Raw genomic sequence first — 16,014 nt, forward strand, 5'->3', positions numbered from 1 at the left:
TGTTGGTGCACCTCGTTTTCACCTATCTGTAGATTAGAAGGTATACATCCTTACCTACATAGAAACTTTCTTATTCATCGAGCAAAAAGAGTCATGTGAACCAACCCTATGATGAAGGGATGTAAATCACAATTCGCAAAATGAAGCAAAAGATGAAGAACACGTGGGAGGCATGACAACGGTTATGGCTGTAAATCATTAATAAGCACAGATGAATTACAGAATATTTCCTACTATTAGCATGCATCATATCGTGTGAATGTTGCATGATAAGGCCTAATCTTTGGCGATTATATCAGTTGTCACAAATTTAATAGGATTAGAGACAGTGTAGTAACTCAGTCCCAGAGGCAGCAATCCTGAGGTCTTGATGACAGCAAACTCGATACTGTCGCTGCACGACTGCGATAAATAGTATCACTCGACAAAAGCATGGTACTGCAATTGAAGAAGAGTGTTGCTTTCGTGCTGTTCCTGTGTCTTCAAATAGTATTGTTTCTTGGCATGAACCGCTTGCTTCTCAGTTTACCGAGGAAATGCACAGAGACATCGGAGTCCACAGACTTAAGTTCGAGGCTGGCCGGTCGGAGGGAGGTATGTCACAATATGTACATTCATCAGGTTTTTAACTTACTTTCAATTTTTATTTTTGAACTCAGGGAGCAGTTTTAGCGTGATTGAGAACATATGATAGGTTGGTTAGTATTTTTTAATTAATCTTTACCGCTGTTAAGAATGAGAGCATATTTCGTGTGAAAATTCCCAGAGGGTCAGGTACAATTATATATATAGCTTCCTTCAAAGTATGCTGTTACATCATCTGGTCAGATTAGCTAGGATGCACCGATCGAATGTCCAGTATAGTTTGTCGGTATGTGCCTGTATTAAATATAGGTGGCAATATCAGTGTCATCTCCACGAAAGTATACTCCTCGTCGTCGAGGGAGAAATTCGGATTCTCTTTCGCAATGCATTGTACTTGTGAAGACAAAAATTGTAATTCCTCGACTTTGTGGCCAGTCACGAAATCGACTTAACAAAAGTAAATTAACTCGTGTCAGTCAGGGTAGTCTTTGTGCATCTGTTGTTTAACTATCTCTTACCGGACGTGCAACTTTTCAGAGAACTGTCCGGTGACTGAGGCAACTCTGCAGAGAAACCGAAGAAAATTCATTTCCACAGCTTTCTGCTGAGAGCTGCCCTAGCTAAATGTCTTTCATATCGCAGATTTGATCTCGGGTGATGTACATTAATAAGACACTATAATCTGTTGTGTGCTGTGCAATGCTGTGCTTTGTTGTGTTATGTTGTGTTTGTTTTGTCGTATTATATGTGTTATGACGTGTTGTGTTGTGTTGTATTATGTTTAGCCGTGTTGTGTTGTGTTGTGCTGTGTTATGATATGCTGCTTGAATTAATATGTGGCATGGCTTTTGACAGTTTTAACAAATGATTTTTGGATACCCGTTTATCTTGCATGTAAAACTTTCGGATTGAAAAAGTTTACAAGTGCTTTGCCATATCCAAAACGTCAGTTATTGAATTCTAGGGCAGATTCGCGAGTTAAATATCCCAATTCTGTAAAAATTTTAATACAGGGCTCCGAATTTCCATGACGCTATCTCTCTCCTTTTGGATACTTAAACAGCAGAGAGAGGACAATGTTGATTAAGTGTACTGGCAATAATCTTTTCTGCCAGATGGCGTTCTCTTGATCAGAGTGGAATGCGGATCTCGCAGTAAATGCCATATGCCGTGTATTGTTACGTGGTGCGTTACACCGACTGCGATGTGTTTATTATAGTATTAATGTGCTTAAAATCGGAAGTCGAGTATCATTTATGTAAAGACTAAATGTCAGTCTTTTAGACAACAGTGTTCCTGTATTGCAGCCCAGTCATCTATTATGTAGCAGCTGCCGCTGGAAGTCAGTGATAGTAACTAAGGGACTTGGTGAGTGGGAAGGGTCACGATTTTCTATGCAACAGTCTCGGGCGTGAACCAGGGTGAGGGTTGCTATTTTTGTGTAATGGGAGACCAACTGTAATATTTTTAAACACTTCACTGAAATGTTAATGCAGCAAAACGTATAGGGAAGTTATGACATGCCCAAAGAATATATGGATGGGGCACTGTAGTTTTAGTTATACTTGTGATGTCAAATATATCCTTTACATAACAGTTTAAAAACACATACATCATTTACATGACTGTTCAAAGTATAAAGATATCTTATATAATTTCTTATAAAACGGATCGTCAGAGAAAGATAAAATCATGAAAACCTAACTTTGTTTTATAACAATAAAATAACCTTTTTTGTGTAAAGTTTGTTGCCTCATGTTACGCTGAATACGTTTTCTATTGAATACAATATCAAAAAATGAAAAAAATACATATTTTAACGACCTAAAACCCCAACATCATACTTGAGCAGTCTTTACCACTGCTGCCGAAATTCCAAATAAAGGTTTGAATAAATCTCTATCAATATTACAGCAATTAGAGAAGAAGAACATTGTGACAACGATGTAATGAGGCAGACTAAGTTACTTACCTTTACATCACTCTAAACACATTTGGAAGCAGTTGTAGCTATGACGATCGGAAAATGCAATAGTTCACGACGGCGACACCCTGTCTGTGACAACACTCTGTTCTGTGGCTATTGCTATGCATTTGTTCGGTATAATAAATCAATATCCCATGATAGCAAGTATACAGAGTCAATATTTTAGTTCCGTCCTCAGAGCTGGTGCTCACGATGAAAATGGTGATGTACACTCGCCTATGATTCGGAAATCGTTAATAAACACGATTGGAATTAATTTGGGATAAATGGATATTCATATATTTCAAGTTTCTCGAAAGTGTTATGTGTCCAATAGCTGAATGTTGCAATACAACAAATTACTCATGAAAAACTGTTTAACTTAAAAAGAAAAGCAGATGAGCTTACATTTGCAGATTAAACCGACATTACTTCACCATCCAATTATCCTAAATTAGTTCCAATCGTGTATTAACATCATGTTCCTTACAGTCGTCAATACTGACAAAGTGCTTTTTACACTGAAAATTAGAAGTTCTTATGGAATGAATAGCAACATAGACTGGTAAGCATTGCCTCAGTTTAAGTGGAAAATATCGGAGTAATGCAATGCTTGTTAATGTTTAATCAAAGACCTTCCAAAATAACACGTATTTGCCTGACCACATAGGTTTTAGACATAAAAGCAGGTTGGGCATTTGCTCAATGTTAGGATGGCAAATTGCCTCCTGGGAGGGCTCACAAACCTATTTGTTGAGGAAATTATAATTGTTTTATACGCCTTTCGACGACTAAGTTTTCGGAGGAGACTATTCATGTTTTCTTGTGCTCTAACCCGTCACACTATTCAATGAAACGGCAATAGCATGAAGCATTGGTAGTATTATAGAAATAACGGGCGACGCGCTGACCATTAACGTTTATTTGTGGGCAAGCTTAGGGCGAGAGGAAAGCCCAAAATTAACGGGCGAGGCTTGCCGAGCCCGTTAATTTGGCTTTCCTCGAGCCCGCGCCCTCAAATAAACGTTAACGGTGAGAGCGGAGCCTGTTATTTCCATTATATTATCAGCGAACCCAAGAAAACCGTCAAAATTTCCAAAAATTTAAGGAGCAAACGACAACTGGGCCACAGGAACTGAGCAATACGCGACGCACTGTCACGCGCGCTGTAAAAAATTGGCAAATCCGGAGATGCTTTCAGAAAAAAGTATCTCAACTTGATCTACAAGTACTCCATTTTATTTTGTGATTGATTATGATTTACGTTTGAGCTGTAAAGATACGATACTTTGAGTTGTTAATATTATTATTCATATTCACGGGCATGTAAACAAACCGTTACTGTGTATTTGTGGTCAGTCGCGTGGTTCAGCTCGACCAATCAAAATGCGACGGGCAGGGCTTCGTAATATAATTATACGTATTGGCTGACGCAGAAGCAGACAAACGCAGTAATTCCAAATTACCTCTATAAAATTTTTCGACCAATATTCGAAAACGAAGCCTTCGATAAAGCTGCAGGCTAACTTTGCTTATCAGAACTAAATGTCAAACGATGTGATCAGTGATGTGATGTGATATCTTCAAAACGTTAAACAAACACAGATTAGATTGTGAAGAATGCCTTTCCTCTGAAATATTGCAAACAACCTAGAAAAAAGAAAAGAAGTTCTTGCCTCTGATGTCATCGACCAAGTAACAATGGTCAAGGGCCGTATATAGATTTCTGTGAAAGGAACCTGTTGTTCATCTATCATTTTTTCCTGTCAAGTGTTGTACACAGAATATTTTCCACTAGTCGGCCAATTTTTTACTGTTATTTTCCGCTAGTCGGCCAATTTTTTACTATATTAAATGATGGTTCCCTGACGATAAGACGTTCTTCTCTTGTTATATTAATGTATAGATTTATTTCAGTATTTACTCAATCATCACAGTTTCTGTCGATATCCATGGTACCGCTGGAAAATATTCTTAAGGGGTATTGACTTTGTTTCCTTTACAGCCTCATATTAAGGAGGCGAGCCTGACCGACAAAGAACCCGTGCGAATACTGTGTTTCATACCCACCACACCCGATAATGGCGAACGCCTTACCGCAGTGAGAGAAACTTGGGGCAAACGAGTTGATAAAATGTTGTTTTTAAGCAGTGAAACAAATCAGAACCAGACGATCATCAGTCTCAATGTAACAGAAGGTCGTCATTTCCTTTGGGGAAAAGTAAAGGCTGCTTTCAAGTACATCTATAAACACCATATCAACGACGCTGATTGGTTTATGAAAGCCGATGACGACACATACGTCATCGTTGAAAATCTGCGGAAAATGTTGGAACGGGAAAACACGACACAACTCATGCTCTTTGGTGACAGAGTAAAGAACCCAAACAATCTCAACGTCACTCATGCGGACGGAGGTGCAGGGTATGTGATCAGTAAGGCAACGCTGAGAAAACTGGTGGAAGTCGGATTGAAAAACGCTTCTTTATGCTCTCAGCGAGAACAAGGTAACGAAGACGTTACAATGAGCCGGTGTTTGGAGAGGCTTGGTGTTCCACATCGCGATTCGAGGGACGACCATGGAAAACATCGATTCTTTCGCATCTCAGTGGAAATGTACTTTGATATGTCGGTACCTAAGTACAAGCGCAAGATTGAATATTATCCTACTGTTCAGGTAGGCCGTTAATTTTTAATCCGAGCTTATCGTATGTAAACTCTTATTACGGTTTACTTTAGATTACCCTTAATCAATGAATAAAAGTTGAACAATAGATAAACTTTTATAATATGATAGGAACGATATTGAAATAATTGGCTATGGATAAAGTAACTGAGAAAAATAATCACAAATATACCCATCCATTATCCGATAACACTATGTCATAATTCGTAATACAATAGTCATAAATATGGACACAAAAGAGCACAGAACAGACAGTAAGTTACCGATACACACAACAAAGTCAAATTCATGAAAGAAAGATATATGGACCTCTGGCCAAAAGACAAAGAAGTGATGTCAAGCGTTTCGAAAATAGTAAGCGCATCCTGCCCCACATGTGGCACCCGCTATATATCAATCTGTTTGTCAAATAGGTGGTGATCACCAACTAAGGTCCAAAGTCAATGATGCCATCAGCGATCATTTGTCGAAGAGAGATATTGTATTTGTCTATCAGCTTGCGATACCAGCAAAAGAGTTCTTCAATGTAGAGAGAAGTCTTTCTCTGGTGTAACCTTGATTTAACAGTTTGTAAGAGAGATGCATCTCTACAAAATCATCATATGAACTGCATGCGCTTGCATATCGAATAAGCTAGGAAATGTATATCCCATAAGCTGGTTAGAGAGAGGTGTGGGAAATTGATGATACTAAAGTTGAAATCATCTCCTTTGCCATATAGCCCAGTCGAAAGGTGACCATTAAAATCAAATGCAAAGAAAATATCCAGATATGAAGCAGAAGAGGCCGTTTCTTTAATTTCGTTAAGTTTCACTTCTGGAGGATAAATCATAGCAAGATAGACACTTAATTTGGAGTTATTCCTTGAAATAACATCGTCTATGTATCTAAATGTTAAGTTGAAAGTTCTAGCTACAGCCAGTTTTTTCTGTTTGATTTAGGTTCTGGATAAATTCTGCCTCGCATGTGAACAGAAATAAGTCGGCAAGCAAGGGAGCACAGTTAGTACCCATAGGAATCCCTACTGTTGGAAAATGTGATTGTGGGATCCTTCCACGTGTTCTTCTGGCTGTTTGTAAAGTTAACGACAGAGATTATGAGAAAGCCTGATATTTGTTGGAAGACATTAAACAGTGAGAGAGAATGCACACAGTGTGGAATAGAATAGTAAAAGGGAAGAATAGGATCAAATAGAGAACAGAAATAGTAAAAATAGAACAGACTCAGATAAGATGCGACCTTTTTCTGTCCTAACCACGCTATTTCCTTCAGACATGGTTACAACCAGCAATATATTTTAAAATTGTTGAAGTTTGCCTCTACGTCTATGAAATTAGAATGGCAATTCTGTCCATAAACCTTTCATTTTAGTTATCAGAAAAGGCAGATTTTATGCAGTCACACAACGTTTTAGACACAATGCGCCTATACAGAAAACGATATAGGACGAGCCATAGACCCTACATCCGAACACAGCATGAAATCAGTATCGGGGAATGGATTCTATGGGTGTATGGCGGTACAGACCTCTTCTCAGACCATTGCAAATGTGTTATGAGGATCGTTTATGTCATCAATAATTTAATATATTTGAGCGAAGCTTCGCCATCACTACGCTCAAAAAGGGTTAAAGTGGCTTTAGCTGTTAGAATTGTATGCTAAAAATCCGGTTATAATGTATTCTTACTTGCTATAAAGAGCTCAAAACTATACAATGAAGATGAATTTCCACAACTACGGCCTAACACAAGTACAAATGTGTATTTCCGGTAACAAAAGCCACCATCATGCAAACTGATTGACACTGTACATTGTTCTGCTCACAATAAATAATCCCTGCGAATTTTAGCGAAAAAGCCACAGCTTTTATTGGTTGACTTGACTATATCATAGTAAAGAGAAAACGAGCCCGGAATATCTATGCTATTTCCAGAAGAAATGTCTAGAAACATTTTGACCTTTGTCTTCTGGTATGTGGTTTCGGATCATCTTTTTCCTCGCGATAAATAATTTACCACTTCTTTTAACTGTGCTTTCTTTTCCTCCACCACTCTCTATCTGCCATTCTATCTGTATGTCTGTCTGTCTGTCTACCCTCTTTATCCATCCTCTATTTCTCTCTCATTTCCAGGGCAAAGATTGCTGCTCGGAGAATCTAGTGAGCATGCATAAAATTTCTCCTTCGAAGATGTATATGTTTGATTATCTGCTGTACAAAGTGCGCCCTCAATCACAGAGATGTTGATGGACACGTGGAGCCAATTACGAGCTAAAAGTGAGGATCTGTGAAGAATCTCTCTCTCGTAAAAATTCATCAGCAGCAGCCGTAGATGCATGGTGCATTATTGTTAAAGAAACTAGAAGTCGTCTCCATAATACTGTTGGTCCGTATTTCAAAAGAAAGTCATTTGATTTGTTGATGCAGTTTCATTTCACGCTTCGCGAATTTAACGGTATTTCTTTACGCAGAAAGTATGAGAACAAGATTTCAGTGAAGAATTTAGTGAGGGCAGCGTGGTCTCTCTTGAATAAGATGAAGGACAGTGTTATGAGTACAAAATGGGTTGAAGGCCAGCATTTTCAATGCACAATCGGGTGAAGGGCAGTGTACATGATATTGCGGGGAACAAGATTACCCATCACGACCAAGTAAACAAGTTTGTGGATAACAGTTATAGGTGATTTGCAAACGATATGTTTAGACCGAGACAGATTTGATAACTGCGATTGAGCGTGAGTATATGTTCCCTGATGAAACTATGAGACTTTAATCAATACTTATACACCCTCTCTCACGTCGGTATACACCAGAGTTTGCCAATAATTTATATAATTACTCGCCACCATCTCCATGTAAATCGAATTCAACAACGCAACAAACAAGCTTCAATACCCTATTTACCACAGAAAGTATATATTAAGTTATTTTACATCCTCCATGGGCAGGAAAATTCTACTAACTGCAGGCAGGCAGAACGCATTGCTTATATTGTGTATTTTAATTGTCCAGAGACCAAATCTAGAACTGACGAGCATTAACCTTTAAGATAACTGTTGAATTTGAACCAATAAGAGTATTTTACGAAAAGTATAAAAGTATTGAATCTTAAATTAATAGTTTAAAAGTTAAAGGGAGAGGTGACTGCGCAACGATCTCGCTTTCAACATGTAGTTTGCTCAGATGTCATGTTTGAAACGGACACCCAATACTATCAGTGCACAGTATACACAGTATTGAACTGGAATCCCTCAATCACTCTATTTTGGAATTTTAATCCAGTAGGTGTTAAATATGCGGTATGTAAAGGTCACGGCTATATTTCTGACTATTATGCAGATATATGCAGAGGTTCAACATTGACTTGGAATGCTGGATAAGTTATAGATATCTATTATATCTATTCCAAATAAAAATTTATCCTGTTCAACTTCAATTTGTGTTTTTCATTTATATTTTATGTGGCATTGCGAATAACACAGCCTATCTTGCTCAAAATCACCTTTCTTTGCAAAGATTCATTCAATTTTCATTAATTTATCGACCAAAGTTCAAAATACTAGTAGAGTTAACCTTTTTGCATGACAAGCAGTCATAAGGTGGGTGAGAAAGAAGTATAAATTTATACAAATCGCCCGATTTCTTCCATTCTTTTTTTCTTCCATGTTCAACGTTTCAAACAGAATTAACTGGCTTGCTGGGTCAAATTTGGTGAAATTTTCACACAGTGGTCTTTAAATACTATACGACAGAAAAACAATTTTGTTTGGCAATGAAAATCATACATTTTCAATACGAATTATTTCAATTTTGATTTTCATGATTTTAATAACTTTTTTGAATGTCAGTCTTTCAACCCCTGTCATTTAAAAATGAGAAAAGATAATGCAACAATAAATTGTCTTGTTTTTCTGCATATATTCTAGTTTAAAATGTAATACTAGATCTTATAAAGAAGTATCAAGTTTTCTTAAGGGTGATTGAGCAACTAAATTTTTTACCAACAATTTTCGTTATTTTTCTCTAACAGTAAGACTTATATGTATGGATGAGATTACGACAAAAAATCAAAATGTCACCATATTAATTTGGCAGCTAGAAGGATTTGAAATACACCCACTTTATCCCATTCCAATGACAGAAATTATGAATCTCCCGTAAGCGTTGCCCAACCCGATATATTTACTGTTAGTTCTTTTCTTGAAATGCTGCACTGGTTTTATTTAATTGTGAACCACAATGAATACTAAATGAAAAGTTTTAGCTATTTTTCAGCGGAAAATGAGAATAAGAATTTACATATCACCTCTCAGGCCTTCTAAAACAACAATTAAAGCTGTTGCAAACTTAAAAGTAATGACCACGCCTTATCCATACTTTGTAGAATTGTTTAGATTTCCAATCCAACAATTTTGTTTATTTTCACATAAATTATTGTTCAGATATTGCACATTATATGCATCAAATGAAAATATGGGGTCACCAGCCTATTTACAATGCTACATCGCTGAACATCAGCCCGTCCCCATATGTGAAACAGGAAAAATCACAATTTGATAAGAAATATGTCCTTTTCATATAATTTTGTTGGGATATTTACTGCGCAATAAATACTTTGTAAATATATCGACATTCAAACATTTAAAACTTACAACTCGAAGATAATATAATGATTATTCAAACATCACTAACAATGTCCTCTTTCATGCTAAAAGCTCTGACAATAAGTTGTATTAAGATAGGTTTCTATCAAAACCACGGTGTAATTTTTACAGTGAGCACGGTCCCGTACAGTGAGACGCGCACGTCGTAGAGAGCGCGTGCTTTTGTTTGCAGCTGTGATGACCTAGCGAGTGACTCGATCATCCTTAAGCCTTTTCATTGATACCAAACGTTAGGTTTTCTACCCCAAATATGTACCTTCTTCGTCTTTTTAGTAAACTATTCCTACCATTCTAAACTTTAGATTTTCTGCTTTTAGAAAATATATGTGTATGAAAGGGTTTTTATGTCATCTTTGACAAGAAATATTGCTTTTAAAAGTATGTTGGTTATGTGCGACGCTGCTTTATGTTTTATGATACTCAGAAGCTACTACAGTCTCCTATGTATCAGTTTATGTCTTTTGACAAAGTAACGTATCAACCTGTGGACACGCATAGCGAAAGTATTCTATAACGTCATGTAAGTATTACGTATCATTTTTGAAAGCTTCAAGAGAAGTAGTTTCAAACCAAATATTTTGACAATAAATGGCAACACTACCCTAACACTTTACCTAAGAAACTCCATGATAATTATTCAACTGTAGGCACAAGGAATTAAAATACTTAGTTTTCCTACATACATACATACATACATACATACATACATACATACATACATACATACATACATACATACATACATACATACATACATACATACATACATACATACATACATACATACATACATACATACATACATACATACATACATACATACATACATACATACATACATACTTGTATTACGAACGTATGTACGTACACATACGTACTTAATATACAAGCACTCGTGCGCATTAAAATCAATTTTACGCACGACTTATAATAGTACTGGGTATATTGAACCATACGAACGATGTCATTAAATATGATACGCGTGAATAATCAAAAGTATATTTAAATACGATGATGAACTATAACCTTAATTCAAGCTCATAGTAAGCAATATTACAGCCAATGGGAAGATGTACAACTGATGTCATTCTCAGAGGGAAAATGCTTTGTCTATGTGGTGCTTGAGGCCCGGTTGAGATAATAGTGTCAATTGATAAGGCATGGATTGTCAAATCAGGTCGCACCGATTTTTTAAGAAGGCTGCTGCTCTGGTGCTGTTTTTGTGTTTTCAAACAGCACTGTTTATGTGCATTAATCGGTGGTTTCTCTATTCACCGACGAGACAAAGGGAAACAGACGAGTCAAGAGACTTGAGTTTGAAGCAGGTATGTACGAATGTTGGCATTTTTCGAAAACATTTCGAAGAATCCGAAAGATGTTTATTCGCTCTTAAAAGGAATTGTGTTTCTCTCTTCGCTAACATACCCTTTCACAAATTGTCCTGACCAGTGTGTTGAATAAGTCGAGATACCTCATGCACATTTGTCAACAAGAAGAAAATGTTGCGTAAGTTCTATTCCGGCTTGGTAAGCCGATATATGATTAATTTTCTCATCGGCTGGAAACACCATGGTCGCCTTGTTTAAATTCGCCAACAGAAAACTCAATTTTGGTCAGGAGTTGTTTTGTAAGGGCAAGTGCGGAACTCATTTACGATTTCACAACATCTGTGCACTCCCTCGATAAGACAAGTACGGAACGCAAAAAAGACGCTCATTGAAATGGGCCTCTTGTTGGGTCGTAGTCCTCGATATTAGCTTGATTAGTCTCCGATGCAGTAAAAAAATTGAACAACAGTCGATAAATATCTTAGAACAATCCTGTATACTGATGGGAAGACATACACCAGTCAAAAAATTGAGGTCGCCCTTTTCTTTCGTAAGTATCGCATACTACCTTTTAGTTACCTCCTGCGAGGACACTTGAAAAGTAAATGCTGAACAAAAACGAATATATAGCATTTTTAACGCCTTGAAGCATTAAACAGATCGATTTTACAAAGGCTATTCCTTGCGTGCATCTTCATTTAGTTTTCATGAACATGAAGTACAGGAAATAAAACCTACGGATTGCTATACAGTTTGAAAACTTTTAAACATGTTTGGATACAAGTAATCTATTGACAGCAACGTGCCATTGGTGAAGGACGAAAATATGATATGGAAAGACTGCCTGCATATTTTTTCAAAGATCGTGTTATTTTCCTCACATGTCATTAGCTTTATGGTCTACGAAGAATCAAAATAAAGAGTTAAGGCTGTATGCGCCTAGTAATTGAAAGCAACTTTTGCTTAAAATTTCCTTCAGGAAACTTTCAACCATTCTTTTTCAAAGTCAACATTAAAAGTCGGGTGTCTCCGTGCAATTATGGATCTGTTGAAACAAATAACTTTAAATTGAATGATATTTGAAATTTAAAATGGTCGCTTACAGTCACGACTTTATTGACTCCTAGAGCTTCAATATGAGCCCTAGATTTGGTAGATCAGAAATGTATTGTCAAAGTTTGAGAGTCCGAAAATCTGTCCCGGGGCGCGTTTTACCGTTAGAAGTCTGTGACGGTCCTTCCTTCGCTTCATGCTTCGCACATATGGTTAGAATTTATCAGTTTACACTGCAAAATAAGGCAATTACGCAACCTTAAAAAGGAATGGTCTCTCCACTGCGGAGATTGGGGACAGTGGCCAGAGGGTTGAAACAATCTCTTTGCAAAACCGTGTTTAATTGAGTTCTTCTTCCACAAACTGGTAGTTTTCATTCATTAATAACAAAATCAGTGTTTCTCTGCATTAATCGCCATCAGTTACCAGCTATGTACGTCAGAAAACATGTTATGTTGGAGCACGATGGGAGGAACTCTATTGGTTGACGGCTTGTGGGAAATTCCTCCTTTTTCATGTGATGTCTGCAATGAAAACGGTTATGTTAAAAGTCATCTGTATACGTGGGCTGCGTACACACTAGAAAACAGTTGTTCCGCGAAAACTATATACTTGTGTACTTGTCATGGAAACCATATGTAGCTATATACGTTGCTGTAACGTCGACACACTTCGCCTACAACTGAGGACATGCGAAAATATTTGAAAAGTTAAACATTGAAGAAGGGAAAAAAGAAACTCTCCTAGGAATGAACCCATTTCAAATAATTTGATACTGCATAGGGCCTGGAATGCAAATGCCACAGCATTTATCGAGAAATCCGCTTGAATATCGATAATTGGGATAAATCTTGAAGGTCCATTTTTGTTCAAGAGCAAAGTGGTCCACTTGGTTGTGGTAAAAATTGCGGCCAACAATTGACCACTGTGAGATTCAGACTAACAAACCCTGAAATTTTAGGTACAACATATCCTTATGTATTTCTTATCGTATATCGTATATTTGTGGAGGCATCATTTGCCAGTGGCTAGAGCAGTGGACGCAAGATCACAGGATGGTGAGTGAGTTCGAGCCCCGACATGGCTATAGTGTTATGTCCCTGAGCAAGGCACTTTATTCCTCATTGCTTCTCGCCACCCAGGAGTGATGGGTACCTGGTATAGGACAGTGGTTGCAAGTGTGCGTTTAGCCCTGCTGCTGCGCTGATTGGCTGCACATGTGAGCTGTTGTTTGCTCCCCTGGGAATCGAGTAGTATCATATCAGGTCCAGTGACCAGGGGTAACAATAATGATCACATGTACTTGTGGATATGTGCGCCATATAAGATCCCATTATTTTATTGCATATCAAAGCGTTAGGTAGAAGTATTAAGCACGAGAAAGCCTTTATCATCGATGAATGAAAATACATTAGTCAATAAATTGGAGAATGTATGCGGGTGTTGTATGCCAGCAAGGAACATTTGTTTCAAAAACATGCAGTTATTTCATTATTATTCACAATAACGTGGACTAAAACTAAAAACTCAAAGTCCTTTATTAAAAATGACATATTTAAATCCCAATATAATTGCCATTGGTCGGCGACCTGTCACGGATTCTAAACCTTACAACAACTGTTGCATGGTGTTAAATACATCTGTAAATGATGTGAAGTTTCATGGAGATCGATTAATAACAGATGACAAGCCGATACAATGTCGAACATACTCGACTGTCCAACATAATTGGCAAAGTTTGTCAGCTGTTGTCGTCAAAAAAACCCGCATAAATGTTGAACGCCTCCAACAATCCAGTGTAATTAAAATGAGATACAGAGAGTGGCTGGTGCGTTCGTCTTTCCCTTGTTATTGCTTTATTCGTTAGTTGCCGTCGCCTACGTCTCTACGTAAGATTTTAATCATTTCGCCCGACTGTCATAAATTGCTAACCTTTCGGGATAAATACATGTAGAATCGACCATACCAGTGGGTTAAGTATGAATGTTTCACGCAAAACTAGGGAAGTTTTGCTTGACAAGACCCAGGGGTGACCTTGGTGAAGGTAAAAGTTCCAAACAATAAGCTCTAAATGCGAGAGAAATAGTCTGCAATTAAATTGTCTCTGCCCTTGATATGTCTAGGTTAAACTCCTGTAACATTAAACTCCATCTTAACAATCTCTGATTTTTGCCTTTTAATTTCTGCAGAAAAACAAGAGGGTTGTGATCAATATAAACCACTCTTCACTGATTTGAAGAAGTATAAACATAAACTTCAAAATGCTGTAAAGCTAATATCAAAGATAAACACTCTTTTTCAATAGTAGAGCAGTTTCTCCAGGATTCGTTAAATTTGCGTGAAAAGTAGCAAACAGGATGATCTATCTCATGAGTATACTCTTGTAATAAAATAGCACCAGCAGCCGCATCACTAATATCTACAGTTAATTTGAAACGCAAACTGAAATCTGGTGCAGATAATACTGGAGCATTTGCAGTATGGCTTTAAGTGCATCAAATGCCTGTTGGCATTATTCTGACCAAGCAAACTTTAATTTCTTTTTAAGTAAGTTAGTCAAAGGCTCAGTAATGGTGGAGAAATTTGAACATAATTTTCTGTAATAACCAGCTGTCTCTTGCAATTTTGTATGAAGAGGCTTGAAATTGCACTGATTTTGGAATCAATAGGTTTTACCTCGTCCTGTCCTACAGAATGTCCAAGGTAAGTCGCCCTTGCCAAACCAAACTCAGATTTGGCGAGGTTGACAGTCAACATTGCTTTGCTCAGTCTCTCAAAGAACTTCCGCATGAGTTTGGTGTGTTCCTCCAAGGTGTCACTGTACAGGACAACATTGTCGACGTGTGCTTCGCATCCTTCTATAGTTAGGATATGACGTCGTTAATCATCCGTTGGAATGTGGCCGGAGAGTTCTTCATTCCGAAGGGCATTACCTTGTACTGGAACAATCCTCTGGTGTAACGAAGGCGGATATTTCACGAGCACGAGCCGACAGAGGGACTTGCAAAAATCCCTTTTGTAGATCAAATTTTGTCACATACTTGGCTTTTTCCATTCGATCGATGCAGTCATCAATCCTCGGGATTGGGAAAGTGTCTGTATTTGTGAGAGTGTTGACTTTCCTGTAGTCCGTGCACATACGATAGCTTTGATATAGTTTTGGCACAATTATGCACGGCGAACTCCAGTTACTTTTACCGGGTTCAATAAAGTCCTAATCCAGCAGATATTTGACTTCTTCCTGGAGATATTTCGCTTTCGTCGGATTCAGTCTGTATGGATGTTGTTTCACAGGCTTACTGACGCTGACATCAAGGTCGTGATATATGATGTTTGTCTTTGTTGGAACATCTCTGAACAAGTGTTCATATTCGTTGATCAGTTCTTTCACCTGTTGTTGTTGTGAAGGCTGGGGGTGTGTCAACTTTGACTCAAGATTCTCCAGGATTTCTGAATTCTGGAGTTTGACCAAGCCCATCTTTGAATTAAAAGTATTTTCACTTAAGTCAGTTTCAATATCGCTACCTTGATAATGGTTTGTACTGACTGCACTGACAGGTTGTTTTACAGTAGAATTATTCCTATCTAAATATGGCTTAAGCATATTCATGTGGCATAACTGTTTTTATTTTTGCCTGTCAGGTGTTATTATGATGTAATTTAAGAAGAACTAGAACTTTTTGACCAGGTTCAAACTTCCGTTTTAAGGTATTTTTATCGTATTTTACTTTCAT

The 16,014-nt window shown here is 37.5% G+C and overlaps 1 protein-coding gene across 1 annotated transcript; it reads left to right on the forward strand.

Annotated features, from left to right (window-relative positions):
- Nucleotides 1-338: 338 nt before the first annotated feature.
- LOC139140611 (glycoprotein-N-acetylgalactosamine 3-beta-galactosyltransferase 1-like) lies at nt 339-8,671 on the forward strand. The gene is made up of 3 exons (XM_070709963.1): nt 339-594; nt 4,557-5,228; nt 7,369-8,671. The coding sequence occupies exons 1-3, from the start codon at nt 433-435 to the stop codon at nt 7,480-7,482; spliced, it is 948 nt and encodes a 315-aa protein (XP_070566064.1). The 5' UTR covers nt 339-432; the 3' UTR covers nt 7,483-8,671.
- The last annotated feature ends 7,343 nt before the right edge of the window (nt 8,672-16,014 follow it).

This window comes from Ptychodera flava, chromosome 9 (genome assembly GCF_041260155.1).
Source record: "Ptychodera flava strain L36383 chromosome 9, AS_Pfla_20210202, whole genome shotgun sequence".
Lineage (NCBI taxonomy): Eukaryota > Metazoa > Hemichordata > Enteropneusta > Ptychoderidae > Ptychodera > Ptychodera flava.

What these genes read in the sequence shown, in the direction of transcription:
- LOC139140611 (XM_070709963.1), top strand. Translation starts at nt 433, where the DNA reads ATGGTACTGCAATTGAAGAAGAGTGTTGCTTTCGTGCTGTTCCTGTGT. An exon ending in GGCTGGCCGGTCGGAGGGAG is followed by an intron (nt 595 to 4,556) that starts GTATGTCACAAT and finishes TTTCCTTTACAG; the next exon opens with CCTCATATTAAGGAGGCGAG. An exon ending in AATATTATCCTACTGTTCAG is followed by an intron (nt 5,229 to 7,368) that starts GTAGGCCGTTAA and finishes TCTCATTTCCAG; the next exon opens with GGCAAAGATTGCTGCTCGGA.